At 37.0% G+C, this 22128-nt stretch overlaps 1 protein-coding gene across 1 annotated transcript in view; it reads right to left on the bottom strand.

The window, feature by feature from the left end:
- Positions 1-22128, bottom strand: part of MCTP2 (multiple C2 and transmembrane domain containing 2) — a 2216888-nt gene that overhangs the window by 831907 nt on the left and 1362853 nt on the right. The window contains exons 14-15 of the mRNA XM_044081878.1: positions 12827-12928; positions 12645-12719 (exon numbers count right to left, since the gene is read on the bottom strand). Coding sequence (XP_043937813.1) covers positions 12645-12719; positions 12827-12928 — 177 coding nt within the window. The remainder of the gene's footprint in view (positions 1-12644; positions 12720-12826; positions 12929-22128) is intronic.

The raw sequence follows: 22128 nt of genomic DNA, 5'->3' as shown, positions 1-22128 counted from the left end.
CAGGAAGCAAATTCTGCTCCAGAATTCATTACATTTAGTTGAAATAAGGAACACAAAAGTTGTGGTATGTTCATTATTCTCTTAATATTCAGTACAGTGGACACTCCTCTCGATCCAATTCCCAAGCTCAACACAAAGAGATTAAAGTCCTACTCTCAAAACAGATAGATAAGACAAATAAAGAGAATACAGCCAACTTGTTCTGATGTTCCACAACACTCCCATATGGATAAAGATGAAGTCTAAAAGTAATGGCTTGTTCCTAACTTTAAAATGATCTGATCATGTGAGACTTCAGTGTCTGGCAGCTCTCCTCAGATCCATGTTTTTGCATCCTACAGCAAAGTTGCTTGGCCTGCCACAAGTAAGTATACTAAATACCACAGCAGATCCAAGTAAGAATATCGGCTTGGGTGCTTGATGGAAAAAGGTATGGAAGATAAGTGTGCCTATCCTCTACGGGGCTGAGATTCCTGGTGCAGACAGGCAAAAAACACATGGTGCTACCTCTGACTGAGACAAGTCGGTCTGGCTGACATCATCCCCTTATGGATGCAAGGGGAAGTGCAACACTGACAGCCACTGCACATCCCACCTAGGCACTCACAGAGGATAGGGGAAAAAAGGGGAAAAAAACTCCCTCAGCAGTAGTATGATGCACCCCCAGGATGACTCAGTCCTCTCTCTGGCTTCAGACATGATCAGAGTTAAGTCCTGAGAGGTTGTGAGGGTTTATTACATTAAATGAACAAGGACAAGTTCTGGAAACAACTGATGGTCAGCTGTGATCGAGCCAAAAATTGGATGTAAAAAAAAAAGGCTCATTTTAAGTTGTCAGCTGCTGACTGCTGTCCTTAACACTATTTCTGTAATACGCTTCTGACAACTAAAACACAAGTGGAAAACATCACACTTAACATAAGACTGTAACACAAACACTACCCAACTACTGCCACCCACACAGGGAACTTGCAGACCTGAAAATCAAGTCAGTTAATGAAGTTCGACCTGCCAGTAGCACCAATCGATAAAAGACTTCAAAAGGCAAAAATATTTTTTCCTTCATTTATTTCAGAAGGAAGTAGAGTAAATTTAACACTTTTCAGATCAATGACAACTACAATGATTTAAAGACATTAACAGAAATGTCAGATGTTAACTAGTGTAGCAAAACAAAAAGTGCAGATTTGTTCTGCATGTCCAAGGTGACAACTCTGTCAAGAGGCATGTAACTTAAGTTAAATAAAAGAGCAGTTTTTAAGGATTTAGAAGAATCACAAATAAGCATAACTATATATGGCATAACTGCAGAAGTATTACGGAAAACACTTTATACAGCCACATTTGATTGTAAAATGGGTGCTACATATTTGCATAGCTACTGAAATTGATAAACAGCAACTACAGCAAAGAGTCAATCACCGACACACAGGTTAAAACAGCCCTATCCAAAGCCAAAAACACAGCTTCAATGGGACTGGACGGTGTCCCAGGTTGTGTCTTACAAGAGCTCCAAAATGAACTAACCCCTCACCAAAACACACTGTTCAAACTCAGCCTCTGTACAGGCTATGTACCCACAGAGTGGCGCACAGCAACAGTTATCCTGCTCCACAAAGGTGGAGCCACAACGGATCCCGGGAACTATCGCCCTATAAGCCTGACTAGCCTGGTCTGCAAGGCTATGGAAAGCATCATCATGGAACTCGTTAACAGAGACATTGGGAACCTCCAAACCTTGGATCCTACCCAGTTTGGCTTTAAGGGCAGATTATGCCTCCTAAACCTGGTGGACTTCATTGAGATGGTTAACAAGGCATTAGACGAGGGAAAGGAGGTCCTCACAGCCTACCTAGACTTCGCAAAGGCTTTCAACACCATTCTTCATTCTAGTACTGTAGAACACCAGCTTGAACATAAACCCCTACGTCACAAGATGGGTTGCCAACTGGCTCATGGATAGAACCCACATGGTGAGAGTTGCAGGCTCTATGTCCAACTCTAAACCGGTTACAAGTGGCATCCCCCAGAGCTCAGTCCTAGGACCCCTCCTGTTCGGTATATACTTCTCAGAGGTACAGGCAAGCATAGGAGGACTATGGCTAACCAAGTTTGCAGATGACTGCAAACTAGGGGCCATAACTGATTCTCCGGCTAATACAGACACCCTCCAGATGGGTCTCACTGAGACGGAAACCTGGTGTCAAAATCATGGCCTCAAGCTAAATGCCAAAAAGTGCATAGTCTTCCCCTTTGGAAAAAACAAAGTACCCGTGAACTACCACAAAGGTGGTAGTCCCCTAAATACAGAAAATGTAATAAGGGATCTGGGGACCCAAGTAGATAGTAATCTCACCTTTGATAATCATATTGCCAAGGTGGTTAGACAATCCTTCTATGTGGCCCACTTAATCACAAAAGAGTTCGCATCTAGAACAAAAGAGGTTATTGTGCCTCTCTACTCATCACTCATTAGACCCATTATAGAATACAATGCCCTATTTGGGATTCACCTTACAAGACACCTGGAACAGCTGGAAAGACCACAAAAGTACCACACTAAAAGGATTACTGGCCTCAAACAGATGCCCTATGCCTGACTCAAGAAACTCCAGCTGTACTCGGTTGCATACCGCTTACTCAGAGGTGATCTCTGCCAGACATACAAGGCCATGTCCAACCCAGAATTGATGGACATGCTCCACCTAAAAAAAAACCCAATCCCGGAGAGCCACATGCTCTAGAGATATAAACCTCACCACAACGATAAACAGGACACGCTCTACAGATATAAACCTCACCACTAAGATAAACAGGACATGTTGGAGGGATAGAGTCCTATCCCAGAGGCTCCCCATGCTTTGGAACAGGATTCTAATATACATCAGGCAGAGCCCCTCACTAACACTCTTCAAGAGAAACCTTGACAGGTGGATGGGAAACAAAATTTACCCCAGGGATCACTGCAGTGGCTCTGCTGGACAGTGGCGCAGGGAATTAATGGCTCTGCTGGACAGAGGCACAGGGAACTAATCTAAGGGGATGGCGAAAACCAACACATTCTGGCTAGGCTTATAAATGCCCTTGGGCAGATAGTCTAGTACTTACCTATGAACCTATGAGCCTAAAATAATGCTTATGGTAAAAGAGAGAGAGAGTATAAAACAGAAAAACACAAATCCATAACAGCTGATCTTACACAGTTGGTCAACCTACTGATTAACTCTTTTCCTGATTTATAGCATAGGTCTGTCTTGGTGGCACACAGAGATAATGGTGAGACTGTGACCCAGATGACTTAATATCAGTTAGCAGTACAGGAAATAGCTCTTTGTCCAATTAACTATTCAAAATAACTGTAGAATTATTCTTTTGATTAGTTTTTTAAACTCTGAATGTATTTAGACTAATAATACCACAAGTATAAAGCTGAAGCCTATCAAACACTCAATAAGGTAGAGAAACTAATCCTGGTCAGGAAACCAGTACTCCACACGGTGCCTTTAACAAACAGATGTAAAATTATCAAGCAGTATTTTTTTTAATTCTGACCTTTGCTGCCATATGTAGATTTCCTACTCACTTGTTTGCTCCCTTATGACTCCCAGCTAACTCCTAGAGTGACACCCTGGACAGCCACTGACATCCACAGGGGTTTCATGGCAAAGGGGGGAGAAACAACAGAAGATTGTCAGATCTTTCTTCCATATTACAGAGCACACACAAATACTTAAGGGCAATAAAATCCCTAATACACATTTTTAGAAAGTGGAAGAAAACTGGAGTACCCAAAGAAAACCCACATAAACGGGGGGGGGGGGGGGGTAAGGCAGCAACCACCTAGACTGCTAGCAGAATCTTAATTATTTTCATCATGGAGATAACCTGGAACTAGTCATATAGAAAACATTAATGTGTGACATTCATATTCAAGTCTTGTCTCATATTTAAATATATGCAGTAATTCAGTTAATGACTATTTTCCTCCAGTAATAATAATGATAATAATAATAGATATCACTCTGTCCCAGAAGCTTGTACCCATTAAGTCTCCGTCAAACAAAGTTATCTTATCTCATCTAGTTTATTTACTAAAACACAGGTCTTCAATTCTATTTTCTTTCAAACTGTCACCACCTTACCAGAGATGGAGATTTTTCCACAGCAGTTAAAGCAGACCTTAGTTATCCCAATTCTTAAACAAATCTAGTTTAGATGCCGATAACCTGGACATCTATAATCCAGTCTTAAACCTTCCTTTTATTGGTAAGGTCCTTCAGAAGGTAGTGTACTTTCAGCTAGAATCCCAGCAAAATGGCTGCAACATCAGTGATCCTTTCCTGTCTGGATTTTGAACAAGGCACAGTATAAAATGGTTCTTTAATAACTAACAGAGTTTACTGAATAAACTGACCATACGTCTGCAATACATTTATCAAGTTCACCACTCCAAGTACTAATCCAGGCATATACATAGCTAACATTTCATTCATCCCCATATCACAGTGATACAGAAAAATTCAAAAAGTACAGCCCTCAAATTTGATACTCACAACACTTTTCCACTTTTACAGTCACAAGTTCTTGCCTATTAAATGTCGAACGTTAAACATTCAATTTTGATTGTGTCCATTTATTTGCTGTTTGATTTCATTTTCAAGAAACCATTTCCACAAAACTATATGTACTACAAATAAACAGCAGTGTTCCCTTCTGTGTACAAATATAACTATTCATTGTGCATCTAAGACTGTAACTGCATAGTAAAGAGGTTGCACTTTTCTGTGATCACCATATCTGCTTTACTTTTTAAAATAAACCTGTTAATTACTATCCAAAGCTACTGCACCATCTTCCTTCCATATATCTATATGGCCAGAACATTCACTATGAATGTATGTTAATCACGCTTCCCATTTGACCATTTATTCTAATGTATAAAGTAGCCTATTGTGAAAAATTAAAATCCTAAAAAATCAAAACCAATAAAGTAAAAGGGAAAGTATAACACAAAAAGGAAAGAGAAATAGGAAAAAAAACTATTCTACATTACAATACTAGAAAAGCTTCCAAAAATATGATGTGCTCCACTACTCAATAGTAGCTATATCAGGTTTGCAAACTATTTTTAAATCTGTCCCAACATGACCATTTTGCAAGTCTTGCTTTGTTATCTGTCCCATCAAGCCTTTCCTCCTCTACCTTACATTGCTCAGTCATTGCAATCAAATCACACCCAACCAGTTTCCTTATCTGTTTACAGAGCTTAGTGATCAGTCTTTTTCTGAGAAGTAGAAGGTGCTCCAATACCACCCCCCCCTTTACACTTCCTACCTCAACATCCAAATCTATTTAAAAAAAAACTATCCTTTGTAAGCCCTTTTTTGTCCCCAAAACCTATTCTGGTAAACTTATCAGTTTCCATTTTATGCACATCTAATTCCCTACAGTCCCAGAACATATGTTGCCAATCTCCCAATTGCCCCTTTCCACATCTCCAGTACCCCTGCGTCTGCACCTGGTAAAAAATTACTTACAGTGTCTAGAGTATAAAAATAATTATGCAAGCACTTCAGCCAAAATTTCTGAATTTCCTCAGTCTATTGATAGCCTGACAAATTTCGGCCCAATGTTTAAAAGAGATATCTCTTCCAAAAAACTACTCCATTTATTCATCATTCTTAGCCCTTTTTTGCAAATTTTTGAAGACGTGACACAACTGAAAAATTAATCTGGCCATTAAGTCTGCAGTTTGTAATCCAACTAACTAACATGGGCTTACCATTATTTGATATAGTGGCCCAGGGAAGTTTTTTTTTTTAATTTTTCTTCTTTTAGCACAAAATAAAAATGAGACCTGTAAGGCAGATCAAAATTATGTTGGCTTCTTCCCAGCTCAGTACTCTGCTCACATTCATCAGCTGTTCTGAACACGTTTCAACTTAGTCAATAGCTGACTCCACAAAGGACCCACTGTATCTCTTTCTACTTTCCCCAAAGGAGGTGGATAATGGGAGGATTGCCACCCTCCATCTTGAGAAAGCCCTGTTAAAAATCCCACTCATCCTAGTCAATACCATGTCCAAATGTGTATGGGGTATTTGCTGAGCATTCTTCCCAAAAAGCATCAAATATATCAAGTCCTCCCAACCACTCATTCTTCTGTCTAAGCATTTGAATCCACATAGTAGGGTCAGCCAAAAAGGAGCTAGAGACTATCAATGAGTAAAACATTGCAGAAAGGTAAGTCTCTGGATCTGACAATGCCAAGTATTCCAATTTTTGGGGAAAAATTAGTTTATCCCAACTCTGCCCCCCAAAAATCTTTTATCCAATTTTTTTTTGCCTAGGTAATTCCTTTTTCCCCATGGGGGTCCAAAGGCCCAATAAAGCAGATGAAATGGTACATGCCAATGAACAACCTGAACCTTCTGGTCAAGTCGCAGATTAAGTAATTTCTGTTTGGACAGATTTTTATTAATATTCTGAAAGACTTTATTCAATGTGGTGGCACTGGAGTTTTCACAGGAACTACCCGACCACACCCATAAATATTTGATTAGACAAGATGCCAACCAACTTGGGTTCTGAGCTAGAGTTAAGTCTCAATGTCGAAGAGCAACCCATATTTCCTTAGTTGTAGATTCACTGATTTTGTACCTCAAGACTGTCCCAAGTACTTTAAGGATTTTGAACAGCACTTCATCCTCTCACAGATTGCTTAGCAATACCACTGTGTTGTCTGTGTATACAAACACTTTCGAGTCTAATAAGCCTAAAGTAATCCCTTAATCACTGACTTCCGAATAGTAGCATCTAGAGGCTCTATATAAAAAGCAAAGATTTGCAGGACAGGGGACATCGTTGTCTGGTGCATCTGGTGATCGACAAAATATTGGGTAACATACCGAAATTTGAACTTCCGTGACAGCCCCTTAGTACAGGTCAGTTAGGACCCAAATCAAACTGTCAGGAAATTGAAAATAACTCGTTACTTGGAAAAGAAATGCCCACTCCACCCTAACAAAAGCCTTTTCCAAGTCCACTTTCCATGTTCAGACAGTATGTCTCCCAATGTTTTTTTTTTTCCTACCTTTGTCCTTTTGATCTTCCTTCTCATGAATAATCAAGTGTCTTCACATATTGTCAAGTGTCCGTCCCCCCACAAAACCAGACTGATCAGGATGCATAAGCTGGGGGATGTGTTTATTTAACCTTTGAGCCAAGACTCCCTTAAAAACCTCATAACCATGACTTAAGACCATAATACACCTTTAAGAAGCAGTATTTACAGGATTCTTGCCTTTTTTCCCACTGACAATCATAATCTCTGGTTTCTGACATGAAAGACAAGGTGCCCCATTCCAAATATTATTAAACAACTGCTTCCAGGCAGAAACTATCTGGCTCTTAGACAGCAACCAAACCTAAACTGTAACACCATCACTGCCTGGGGTTTTACCTTTAGACTGCTTCATTAATATTACTTCTATTCCTTGAATGGCAAAATCCTGGGTGAAGTCTTTTCTCATGTTATCATCTAAATGAGGCAAATTAAAAATATTCCAGAACTATCCAATAACAGCATCTGTAACTCCTTCTGCCCTATACACTTTGTGGCAATAATCCCCAAAAATATCCAAAACCCTAGTTTTCTCTAACAGTTTCTGGAGAATTACAGAATCTGCTCTGGTAAACTGACCTCTCCATGGCATGTTGTTCAAGTCTAGCTGCAAAGATTTGGCAGCCCTTGTAGAAGAACACTTAAGTTCAATCAAAGACACTCTTTTTCTAAGAACTCTATCCATCCTCCTGTTTTTCAGTGGATCTCAGCAAAGCCTGCTGTTTTTTTTATCTCCCTCAGCTTTAACTTAAAAGCCCCTCAACTGAAGATACCTCAGCCTTTTTAGCTCCAACGTCTCTTAGAGCTTTCCTGTGAATCTGCTCACTTGTTTTAAACCTAATATCATCACACAGTTTACATTTTAATCTCTCCCATCCCAATGCTGTGGAGATATCAATATCCTGCAACAGCTTGCATAAGTTTCCCTTCAACCAAACTAAAAAAGGCCCAATTTAATAACCAACCTGTTGAACTTCCATTATGAAGGGCCCACATTGTCCTTGAGAAATGCCTACTTTATATATACTGCGGTGGTGGTGCTGCGGTAGCATTGTTGCCTTACAGTTAGACATTGCCCATTCGATTCTCAGTTAGAGCGTCTTCTGTGTGGCAACATGCATGAATGGGCGTTCCTTCGTTGAAGGTTGTGCGTTAGGCCCGGCAAGCCAGTACATAAAAATCTACTGCCAATCATTAGCGGACTGGAGTTCCACTGTGGCGACCCCTAACCGGGAAAAGCCGAAAGAGACAAACAATCAAGAAAATAATTTGTCCAGTCTTTGACTTTTGTAGCCCACCTACATCGTCCTTTGAAACAAAAGTCTTATCTACCTTAGATCGTCTGCCACTTGAAACTATGAAAGGTGTACTTGGGATCAGAAGTGTGGTGGCATACCAATCTTCAAACAGCCTGTAAATCCAGGAACGTAAGAAGTCCCCCGATGTTTTTTTCTCCACCCTTGTCCTTACGATCTTCCTTCTCCCCTTTTCCAGCTTCCCGCTAGTGACAATCAAATACAATCTCCTGCAATTAAAACAGGCCCATCTTTGGCCTGAATTATTGGGAGTAGAATATCCCTCGGCTGAGATAGTTTCTCAAACGGAGGAATATAAATAGAGGTTAAAGACAATCTGATGGGGGCTAATTCCCTAATTCCCCTCTCCAAAAAGCAAGACAACAATCTCCCCTACTATACGTAGGTCCTCTATCCCAGGAAAAACAGATTTAACTAATATCACCACTCATGTTCACCCTCTGTGTGTGCACGGGCATGCGCACGCACACACACACACAATTATATGAATCTGCACATAAAACGTGGGAAACCCCTGACCTTAAGTTGCATGCAGTTATTTTCTCTTAAATGTGTTTTCTTTATTATGAGTATATCTATCCCTTGCATTCTCAGGAAAGTGGAAATTAATTCCCTCTACAAAGGGCTAACCAATCCATTTAGATTCTAGGAACAAATACTAAAATCAACCATGTTGACTTAGTAGCAAGTTAAAAACATTACTCCTAGCATGGTAGTATCTGCCCCCAAGTTGATTCCATGCACCTTAGGCAGATGAATTCTTATCAGTTGAAGAAAAGAGTTCATAAAAAGCTTTGCATTTTACCCAAGGAACAATATTCAATGACAGCTTGACTCTTTAAAGCAGGCAGCCTAGCAACAAAAGCAACTCCTGCAAAACAAAAAAAAACATAACAAATAACTATATACAAAAGGAAGAAATACTTCTTTAAAAAGGGCATTTGGCCATTTCAAGTGTGAGTCAGCCTGGGAACCTTTCTTGTAAGAAGGCTAATCACCACTTCTACTAAGGAGAGAGAAAAAACTCAGGATCAGTGCCTCACTCCATTCCTTCCTGAACTCATGAATCTGTTTAGCCTCTCATCTACAATACTACAAACACACAGAATAGGCTAATCACCCCAACCAACAACCTCTAAAACGTGTTCCGTTGGAGCCACCAGCTTATGGCAAGTGAAAGGATAACAGCTTATAACTAAAACACATGAATATATGAACTACTGATGCAAGTTAATCCTGCCAGACTTATGAAACTTCACTTTCTATATGAACCAGAGACATCTGAGGTTAACATAAACAAATGCAGTTTGTGTTACTAAGTCCATCTACAAATGCAAACCAAGTCAATAAGATACAGACTGTACCAACAATGCAAAAGAGTACAATACATAGCTGAATCTCTTACAGGAGAAATAAATCTTATGAATATAATACCTAAGAAAATAATACCACCACCCCTCCACATCATTTTAAACATACGCAGTCATTCTCCATGAAGAAAAGATGGTTAAACCCCTACAGAAAATCTCATCTGAACAAGAAATTAACTGATATGAGAGGAATGCCATAAGGGTAAAATATTCCCCTCCCCCCACCTCTGAAGCATACCACCTACCATGTGTGCAGCAAGTCAGTTACATCTCTTGATGTAACTTACTGAAATGGCTCCATGACAACTGTTAAATCAACACTGCTTCATGGCTGAAATTATAGGAAAGGACAAAAACCACTAGCAAGTAAACTATTACACTTTATAAATTTACATAGTCAAAAGTGACAACATTGAAACAGAAGTCCCTAAGACAATAATCAAACTAGTTAGTGAGTAATGATTGTCAGTCTCTGTACTGGCTCTCCATGACTTTTTTATGATCCTGCTCTGCTTCAATACTGTACTCCTTCTCCTTTAATGAATGGTAACAATGGAACATAAGAATAATCCTTTAGATAAAATAGAAATCCCCTTTGGCACTTTCTGCTCTTCCTGATGAACATCTAGGTCAACATGAGATTGTGCAGGGGGCCAATGGCCACTCTGGTTCTCCTCCAAGTACTTTCTCACTTCACATTAGGATCAGAGTAAATTTTGTACCTCCTGGCCAGAACAACTGGAATATAGCAGGGTACATTAGCTTAAAGTTAACACCTTTTGTTCTGGCCAGTCATTGAAAAGGTATAAAACCTTATCTTTTTGGAGGAGTGTCTGCTGAATAATCTTAATCAAAATACACCCTGCTCTCTGCACATAATTTTACTCCTGGCCTTCAGAAGGGCAAAAGAATGGTTTCCTATGGTTGTTAAGAAATTAAAGTGCACTATTATTTGCCGGGGATGAGTATCTAAAGCCTTGTCATGGTCCCCATGCACCTTAACAATATGGATATTCTCCTCCAGAACAGAGATCCACCATGCCAACATCCTCCTGATGTAAGAGCAACAGTCTTTCTCTTCTAGCTATTCAGATATACCTGCAAATCTAATGTATTTGCACTTAGCTCTGTCCTCTTGGTATACTGAAGATGCTTCCAGCAACTCAAACCTACATTTTGAGGGAGCAAGTTTGGTTTCGCATTCGAGTGTTCATTAACTTCTTCTGTGACCTCCACAAGCAATTTATCATCCTGGAGAGTAGCTTCATCTCTCACAGAGTATGGGTCTTGTTGGGCATCCTCATGGCTCAGTGCATCCTGATGCATATCGCCAGACGAAGCTGTTACTTCTTTTCTTGGTTTCTTACACTTGTGCCTCATCCTAGACAATGTATACTTGCACTCTATACTTAGACAGAATAAAAAGGCATAAAAAGTAAATTAAAATAGTTGCTACTATGTTTTCAAAAAGCTAATTGCAAGAGAGAGTGACTGGGGAAGCTTTCTTTCAACTCTTCTCTATACTGGAAGTCCGGCCTCATCTGAGTGTCCAATAAGATGATTCTTACTAGAGTCTTTAATGACTTACAAGTAAGCAAGGGATCAGCAGCATTATTCTATATTGACCCTTCTTGACCTCTCATTAACTTTTGATGTGGTGTATCATTCTATTCCTAGACCATTTAGAGAATTACTGTGATACCTCTGGTGTTATTCTAGAATGGTTTACCTGCTATTACCCAAAAGGTGGCATTAGGGATTAATTCATCTTCCTTACCCTTCAGGTTGTGGGGTTCCACAGGGCACTTGTTCTTGATCCGTTACTTTTTATCATGTATCCATTTTCACTGGTGGATGTTGATTGTTGATTGATATATATATTACCATTACTACACTGATGACACACAGCTTTACCTCTAATTTCCTCAGGCGTCTGTGTCTGCTCTTACTCTTTTAGCTCAGGACTTGAAATTCATCTGTAACTTGGTGGTCAGTAATCAGCTTAAACTCAATACATCTATTATTGTTTCAATGGCTGTACATGCTACTCTAAGATATTGTCTTGTCCCTAGAAATTTCTTAATGCAGTGCTACCATGGTGACAAACTGTGTTCTGTGTTGAAAGTGCATAATCATAGGATAAAAGATACTGATCAGGAGTAATGTTTCAGAGATTGGAAGCATGATGTCTTGGTAATAGCTAAAACCTAGTCCTTAAGCTTCCTTCAGTATGTGAATTAACTCTAAAACCAGCCCAAGCTTGTCTTCACTCCTGTTCTCACTCTGCTAATAACTGTGGACCCACTTCAGTTCATATGAATGGCTGGTCTTGCAGCTTAGTAGACATACAAGATAATGATGAAGAACTGAAAACGCAATCCCCTTCAATTTACCACTGGAAAGAATTATGGAAGCCAGAAAATAGAGAGTTGACAGCAGAAGACATTTTTTTACAACCACAACTTCCTGGTATAAGCATTCAGTTGCTTTAGAATATTTGTTTATTAAAGTTGCATGGATTTTGACAGCTAGTCTAAGCACTGCATACCAAGACGGTTTCATGTAAGTTGTTATAAGAACTTTTCATACTGAATCTCCCCATTCTCATCATTTGTTTGCTCATACAGTTTTATACTGTTAAACCTTAGTAACTCGCTATTTTTGCTCTTAACTCCAGTAACATTGTTATTTTAAAAGTTGCGCTGTAATTAATTATATTCAAGAAAAAAAATACTATTTTAAAAGGAGAATCAGAATGATGTAGTTTTGTTCAACAATAGTTCCAGTGAACATTACAGACAGTTAAGCTTGTACTGACTTTTCTTTCAAACTTACTGTTTTTGAGAACTTTGGATTGTCTTCTATGAACTGCTTTTCACGAGGTGTAAATGTTCTTATACTAGCTTTGACCTTTCAGAATAAAGAACACAAAAACGGGAACATGCTTTTATTCAGCAAGCCATGTCTGATATGAAATATACATTTACATTAGCTATAAAAAGATCAGTTTTACTCACTGTGTTCCAGATAACATCCATCTGCAGATAAATTGCTCCTTTTGATACCTTACCCAAATCGGGGGTTTTCAGCACATACATTATCTGCTTCCCATTTTTTACCTGTAATGAGAAAGAGAGAATATTGCAAAAATGTAAAACAAATCCACACAATACCTTTCTAGTACATACAGCTTGTTGTAAATACCTGCATTACAAATATGCAAAACACTAACATGTATTATATGGGGAATGGGGAAATACAGATTTAAAAATGCATTTGCTTATCAACAGAAAACTGCATATAATGCGGCACATTTTCTAGAATCAGTTATACACCTCATGGAAGTTACTAAACAATCCAAAGACCATGTGATATTTACAGAGTATTCTGATCAGCACTAATATACCACATGGTATTAGCACTGAAGAAATATATTTGAAGATGTGAAGAAACATTTTTTAACAGTGTGCATGTTTAGATGGGCAGCAGTATATAACTGCGCTAAAAAGGTGATTTGACTATAATCACCAGGAACTTTTTTGTTGCAAGACAAATTTGGCAAAAAAAAACTAGAAGCTCTGGACGTGGAATTTTTTTTTTTTTTATGGCAAGTATAATTACAGTTGAGAAGTCTGAAAAGGTACAGGATATCACATTTCAAATTGCTAATGGAGAAGAAGTCTTGAAAGTATTTTTTACTATTCTTGAAGAGGAAAATTAGACAGAAGTTCAGGAATTAGTGCAATCACAGAAAGTTCCTGCTTCTTATAAACCATTTGTTCTTCACAAGGGCAAAAGGTCCTTCAGACACAACAGTTACTTAATTACTCAGCTGAATAACCAATCCAATAACAGTGAATTTGGTAAGATGCATGATTCATTAATAAGACACAATACTATTCAGTTAAGCAAACTTGACCTTATAAACAGCAATGAATTCAAAGTGAATAAAATTAAAAGCACAGTTAAGTAACTAATTGAGAAAAGGGAAGTACGTACGACAAAATGAGTAAAATCAAAGTTTAAAATGAGAAGGAAAGCAAGGATGTGTTGAACAGTAAAAATAATGATACAAACAGCCATGAGAAGGGCTGGGAGATGGCATGATGGTTGAAGTGTTTACCTTACAAACACAAGGTACAGGATTTGATTCTCACATTTTAAGGAAAAATTGACTAGGCTTAAAATGACCCACATGGGCAGCTAGTATAGTATAGTATAGTACTTAACTATGAACTATGAGCCTATGAGGTACAAAGAAAGCATGATGCAGTTGACATTCAAGCCTCATGCACTGGATGTGGACATAAGCACGACAAGAAACACTTCCTCATGCTTGATCAGTTTGGAAGCTTTGCTAGATATTAACCACTCTGGAACGATTAAAAAATATTCATACATTGTTGAAAAGGACTATTAAAATGAGCTGCTTGTTGGTGATAAAGTGAAGTCTGAAATGCATCAGAAGCAGTGGAAAAGACTGAAAGACAGATAGTTGGCAAGGACTGATTGGAATTAATAAACTATAGTAACCTGTCTCTAATATTGGCTAAAGGTACTACTGAAGCACTGGGACTGAGGTCACAGAAAAGAGAGAAGTGCATGCTGCAAATATATTCAGAGAAACAACTAAAGCCAATGATCAGAAATTACTTAACTGTGAATATAAAAATAACTAGTAACAAGGTCTAGCGATGGTTAAGGAAAACATTTCCCCACTTTAGAGAAGATAAAAATAGTAAATAAACAACTTCACAGTGTGGAAGCAAAAGTGCATGTATACATTAATAGTCATAAATCAAACCTATTACAAACACTCTACAGAGTCAATGTAATGAGATAGCCTTCATGATTATGTTGATTTACATTTTGGCTTACATACATGCTTCAAGGAACAACATATATCATGAGCAGAAAAGAGCAAGAATAAAATAAAATAGGAAGCATGGGTATCAATAAAAGCACTCTGAGACCAGACAAATATCTAAAAAGCATGACAAGATCTACATTTCTTTAGATTTGCAAGACTTGAATAAAGCTATTAAAACAGAGCTATTGCAAACACCACTTCTAGTGATAAAATTTCCAATACCACCAATAAACAAAAATTAAAAAAAATATATAGTAGAAGCAAATCAACTAGTTTCAGAAACTACATTCTATGCATTATATATTGCTCATACCTGAACAAGTATTGTCATCAATTCCAAATGTTAAGTTATTTTCAGTACCAGGTGCAAATTAAGTATTCTGACAGACAATGCTAGATGAAGGTTTTAAAATCTCTGCATTTAATATGCCTTTAGAATGGCAAGTTGCCTTACACTTCCATTTGGTATCTCCACAGCACCAAAGTTATTTAAATGAGCTCTTGCAGAACTAATATATTAGAATGTGTTGCCAACATTAATGATGATCTATTAGTGTGAAGTTAGACACCAAAAAACATGACAGCAGGCTGATAAACATGCTGAACAGAATAAACAGTATAACCTTAACTGGAATAAAATCAAAGGCAAAATATGAGTGACTAAACTGAAAACAATGGATCACAGTCTAATGTCACAAAGAATGAATCCTGACATAGAATAATTCAAAGCAGATGTGTAAATGTCAAAAGAAAAAAACAACAACTATGGAGATTTCTATTAATAATTCAGTATCTTGCATAGTATATACATAACATTTCTCAGACAACTACATCTCTAAGAAAGCTGTTATAGCAAGCTGTGCCTTCGGAATGAAGCACAGAATAAACAAGAAAACAGTTTTGAACTACTCAAGAAACCATTTACAGCAGCACTGACATTAATATACTAAGATGTGCATAAATCAGCAGTGTTTCACCTGTATTTATCATATTAAAGTATACAGTTCACTAAAATAATTTCAATATCCTAAAAATGCAACAATAAAAAGATACTAAAACTACAATGAACCTTTTAAAAAACAATTGTAAGATGAAAAACATCTACTAAAATTAAAACTTGCTCCTCAGATGGGATTTAAGAAAATTTTTATAAAACAATGCTACTTCTGGGACCTCTTATTGGAAACCTCTCAGACACATGCCTAACTTAGGCTTGGTAACTGATTCCAAATAACTGTGCCAAACAGTTTACCAGAGTATTTTAAGGGGAGCCCTTGAACAGGTGCAACCCCTTTCCTGATTACTTGGGCAACTCGGCCAGAAGAGTGGGATCAGACATTCTTTCAGATTTGCTCAGATTTGCACTGTAAGCAGCGGCACCAGGTTTCCATTTAAAACCCAAAGCATAAAATACTGCAACAGCCCTGCAAGTTCAGACAAGACACTAGTGCATGGATCACTGCTGCACACTCCAGTTGGAGTGATTACTGTCACTGTACTCCTCTTAAATGGAACATATCCACTAGGATACCTGCATGTCCAGCCTTCTACAAAGTTCAGGCTTCTTCATCTCATTCTGTATGTCTGCCCTTTGCATGAGCCAAAGGGTTTGTATATAAAAAGGATGTACAGAAACACCAAAAATTAGGACCTTTCTTACACCCTACTCTGGAAGTTGAAGCTTAGAGCTCTAAGTCAGGTACTACTATGGAAAATACAGCGGGAAATAAATATATGGGATGAGATACCACACTCTTGCCACAGACAGTAACAACCAAAGGGAATGGATGGCGGGTACATGTACTGTAACAGTAATGAAGAAATTGCTTGAAACCACCACGAATTGAGTCAAACAGCATTTAATGACAAAAAGTAAAACAGGAACAAGCGCTTTCACGCAATGAGATTGCGCTTCATCAGGTTACAATCTTTCAAAACTACCAACATCTTTTATATTAATCCTTTACCTACAATAATTCAATTAACTTTGCTAATTAAATTAAACTCATCTACATTATTGGTTTGCTGAAATCAACATCTAAATACCTAATCCAAATACATTAAGTATAACATTGAAGCAAGCAACATAATAAAATTACTCATAAATTCAGCAGCATGATAATATCAAAGTTTGTGCAATAAATTCATATCAACGTACATAAATGCCCCTTAATTAAAGGCATGATTGCTAGATACAATCCTGCCTAGCAGGAAATAATGCCCATTTTTGGAAAAAGTAGGGCTGTTAGTATGTTAACGCTTTACATTCATTATTCCCAGAAGTTAAGTCAACAGTTCTATAAACTCATTTGCAATTCATTGTCATTTTGTTTAAAGAAACAAGACTCAGAGCATATAGGCACAATCTAAAATATAGTTAAGTCAGCCTTTACTAAATAATCAGTGCTTAAAAACACTAAAAATAATATAAGCTTAGATATCTATGTCAGGAACGTAACATTCACCAAAGCATTTATAGTTGCCTTAGTCAACACTTGTACGGTGCCCGATCTCTTGCTAACTAAACATCATTGCAAAAAATATCATTGCAAAAATAAATCGGGAACCAAATATTCCTATTAACATATAAAGATTATACTCATATAACTGAGTGTCATGTCTACAGATATCACAAGGTAAGCTATATTAATTATAAGCAAATGCTACGGACAAAGCCAAAAGGCTATATTTAATATTAGATAAAAATAATAGTAAAACAAGCGTACATAGCCTTCATGTAAATAATGAATATTTTTCAGATATAGCCTCATTACAAATAAGTAATTTTATCATTTGGATCAACCTTTTGTTTTCACCTTAAATTTATAAGTTATATGGGTAATACCAGAGCTATAAAATATAAAGAGCTCAGATCAAAGTACATAGTATAAAAATCGCCATAACGAATAAAAACACAAACATAATTAGCTAAAACTATGCTAATTAAACAACCTAGACAGTTATTTATATATATTAATAAGTTATGGCATATATAATATGCGGCTGTATAGTCATATAAAAGGACAACTACATAGGAAATATGGCAAAACCATGCTGAGAATCATTAGCAAAATTCATTAGCAAAATTCATTAGCAAACATAGCGCCATTAAAAATATATGTTCGCTAAATTATTCAAAAGACATGAAAAGTTTGGAGAAAACAACGAGCTAGCATATTAATGTAAACAAAATATAGATTTCATATTGTGTAAAAAAGGGCATAGAATTAAAATACAAAAATTAAAACTAAAAATAATATTAATTTTTCAAGGAATATATCAAATACAATTAATCATTCATAGTTTATCAGAAAGCTGACTAACCCAATATTACTAATATATCTCTTTTTACTTCTTGACCAAACAAAGAGATGATTGTATCAAGGGATATGCTCTAGCGTAATGCATTTCACTACGACGCAATCCAAACCAAGCATTCAAATTAGTGGTCCGGAAGACTAAAATATAGGTTCCCAACATATTTTCAAGAAAAATTTTATATTAGATTAGATGTAATATACATAACAATCAATGATTAACATGGGAACCACGCTTTCTTACTCATGTAAATTCTGTTATAGCAGACATATACATAAAGTCCTTGGATGTTATTAAAAGGATACTGTACTTCTATATGGTATTCATATTGGCCATATTCAAGTTATATACTAAATGGTCATGATATTATAATACTTTACCATTTCGGTACTTTAAATTTATATAGATTCTGTCACATTGGACACTCCTATCAGATCTTTAACGAGAAGATATATTTCTACTTCATAAAAATAAAAGTATTATGCATATCCAAGCTAAAAGGCTACAAAGCTGAAAAGCTAGAGAAACTAGAAAAAATGGAATAACCATTTATGTTGTGGACCAAGTGTTAGCTAGGTCCTACTAGAGCTGGACGAAGATTGACTATAGTATTCAGACCTGGTGGTATGTGAGCCTTTAGCCTTAGAATCCATCTTAATTCAAAAGTTTCCAGGGTGTTCATATGGTCACCCTCCCTCCTATTGTGCTCAACTATTTGTAGTACCTGGAATGAAAACCTATGCTCAGGATAAAAACTACAATGTAATGCCAAAGCATTATTAAGATTATTCCTTCTAATGTTATATATGTGGTCATAGATTCGGTCCCTTAACCTCCGAGAGGTCAAACCCACATAATAAGCCTCGCAAGATGTACAATTAGCGAGGTAGACCACGTTCTTAGTATTGCAGTTTGCATAGAACGTGGATACTATATCTAGGTGGGTACCTTGAGGGGAAGGCCCCTGCTTTTTTAAGATGTATCCACAAAAAGAACATTTACCACATGGGAAAGTACCTGTCTTCATATGGGATCTTATATCAATGGATGTATTAATCAATTTCTCCTTACATAGAAGCCTTTTCAGATTCATACAATTTATATATCTGAAAGTTGGTTTCTCACTAACAACTTCTGAGATAGATAAATCTGAGAGTAAGATCTTCCAATTACTTTTCACTATTTCAGTTAAATATTGTACATCATTAGTAAATTTTATGTCATAGGTCAAGGTATTAATTAGATTTTTAGTGGATTTTTGGTAACTAAAGGATTTCTTAGTCTGTGATGGAATATTGGCAGATATAGGTTCGCATATTTCATCTACCAAAAGGATGTACAGAAACACCAAAAATTAGGACCTTTCTTACACCCTACTCTGGAAGTTGAAGCTTAGAGCTCTAAGTCAGGTACTACTATGGAAAATACAGCGGGAAATAAATATATGGGATGAGATACCACACTCTTGCCACAGACAGTAACAACCAAAGGGAATGGATGGCGGGTACATGTACTGTAACAGTGTTCTATCTGAACACCTACCATGACTGGTCATTATTTCTTTCTGAAGGAAGTCGCAAAATATCTAATCAACACTAAACACTGCCCGTGTCATACTACGACCTATCTCCTTATTTAAGCATTAGGAACTTCCTGAACTAGCAGCTGTAGAAAGTTAGGGATTCAAGCTCAGGATGGCAACTCAAACTATAAACACAGAATATCTATTCTATCAAAAATATTTAGAGGAGATGGTAACTCACCTGTATTTGGCATTTTTGACCTCTTTAGGAAAAAATGCATGCTGATTAACTTAGCCTGAAAGATAATGAATTAATCTGTCTGACTCCCAGCACTACTGCGGCATCTGTATGCAAGACTTTGTAGAGATACTTTTATATCCCACTATGAAATTGTTGAAATGCTCATAGGTCTATTTATCACTTTTTAAAATGTTAACAGGGTGAAGGAACTCTGGTAAAAAGGTTTCATAAATGTGCCAAGCTGACACCCTTTGTAGAACTAAAAATCAGGTATCTGGAGAAAACATTTTAACATGTCAGCGATTACAGTAAACTGTTAAATTCCAGAATGTGTTCTTCTTTCTCACTTCAACTTCTTATGTGTTCTGATCACAGCTACTATAAAATGTATAACACAGAGCCGGAGAAAAGTTGAACGACCACTGTGTAGTTACTAGAAAATATACTTTGTAAAATACTTATTAAAAATGTATACAACTGCAATGCATAACAAGAGTGTAAGTGAAAACATGTATTCAAAATAGTATGAGAATACCTCTCCTTTCCATAAGGTACATTAAGCAAACTACACTGAGTGTAGTGTGGCTTTACACCATATGTGAAACCAAAGTTTGAATTCTGCTCTGAATTATTATTATTTTTTTCAGATAATTTAAACTCCTGGGATTTGTAGCAGCAACACAGAAACTGAGTGAACAATAAAGACAAGAACAAAAAACTGTATCACTCATGTTTTTCAGCTCTCCACGTTGTCTTCTTCTACTTTCATTGCACAGCTTATTAACAAAATTGAATGCTCTCAAAGAAAAAAAAAGACAAGGTAATCAATTGTGAAAGCATAATTGTGTGTTTGCAAATATGCAGAAAATCATTCAGAAAATTGATCACATCAATATTTTTACTGTAATTCTGATCACATCTCAGTTGGTATATAAACCAAAGTTATGTACTTAATGCTAGATCTATGTTGCCTTGTTTCCATCTGGTTCAACCTTGGGGTTATCGGATCAAACTGGATCTGACCTCAGCACCTTTAGGAAACAGTAGATCCAGGGCTCTGACTCCTCCCCACCCATAATTCCCTTAGTTCCCCTGAAGTACATCAGATTAAGTTTGCCAACTCACATTCACACAGTTTATGTAATCACCAACCTAATATACTCGTCCATAAGAAAACAAGGAATGGTCATAAAAGGGAAAAAAAAAACAGCAAAGAAAGGCTACTCAAAACAGGTGACATCCATCCAATCATCAGGAGCAGTAGATGATAATATTTGAAGGGGGAAGGAGGGAGGGATGTTGAACAGGACAAAAATGGAGCAGTAAATGACAATATTGGAAGGGGGAAGGAGGGAGGGATGTTGAACAGGACAAAAATGGAGCAGTAGATGACAATATTGGAAGGGGGAGGAGGGAGGGATGTTGAACAGGACAAAAATAAGGCAATACAGATCTAAGTTTATGATAAGTGCATAACTTTCATATCTGATGTGTCTATTTTTATTCAGTTCAACCTCTGGGACAGATTCCTAGGCTGTCAAATACTTTGGTGGTATCAACGAAAGATATTCCTGAGAATGGTGGAACCATATGATGCACCTGGTCTACACTGTACATCAAGCTTGTCCTGAGACAAATGTGTGAAGAATGGACCAAGTTGCTGCAGTACAAATGTCATCAATAGGAGCCCTATGCATAAAGGCAGTGAATGTCGCTATAGCCCTTGCAGAATGACCCATTTTTTATGTAAGGACAGACTTAACTCATTCACTCCAATGGAGATCAGGTAGTTTGCAATGTAACTTCCAATTGGCAGGGCCAAAGCCTTTTTTTTACTCAAATATTTTTTTTATTTTCAATTAAAATAACATTTACATAATATTTTTAAATATCATTTTAAACAAGTATATACAATATTTACAATAGCCTGACTTTCAATTATATACACTGTATGTTATTAAATATACAATTAATAGATAAGTTATCAGAGATACAATATTGATTATTGCAGAGTGTCCAACAAAGATATAACTTTCTTCCAAGGATTATTTACCAATGGCCTGGGAAAGATTCATAGTTCTTTGAATTTTATTTCCATCGATGCAGTTGTCTTCAGTAAAGTGTAGAATTCTTCCAAGGTCGGGGTGTATTTGAATTCCAGCTTCTGGTTACGCATTTCCTAGATATAGCAAGTATTGTCCATAACAAATACATATTTGTCTTATTTAGGTAGGGACCTTCATTTACATTTAGTATAATCAATACTTTAGTTAAAGTAAAGGATTCATTAAATAAAGCTTGTAAAAAATGATTGATTCCATTCCAATATGATTTAATTTTATTACATTCATAAAAATATGAATCCATT

The sequence above is a fragment of the Protopterus annectens genome, chromosome 8.part1 (assembly GCF_019279795.1).
Source record: "Protopterus annectens isolate FY-2018-M chromosome 8.part1, PAN1.0, whole genome shotgun sequence".
NCBI classification, from domain to species: domain Eukaryota; kingdom Metazoa; phylum Chordata; order Ceratodontiformes; family Protopteridae; genus Protopterus; species Protopterus annectens.
This window is presented reverse-complemented; position numbering and strand designations above follow the sequence as displayed.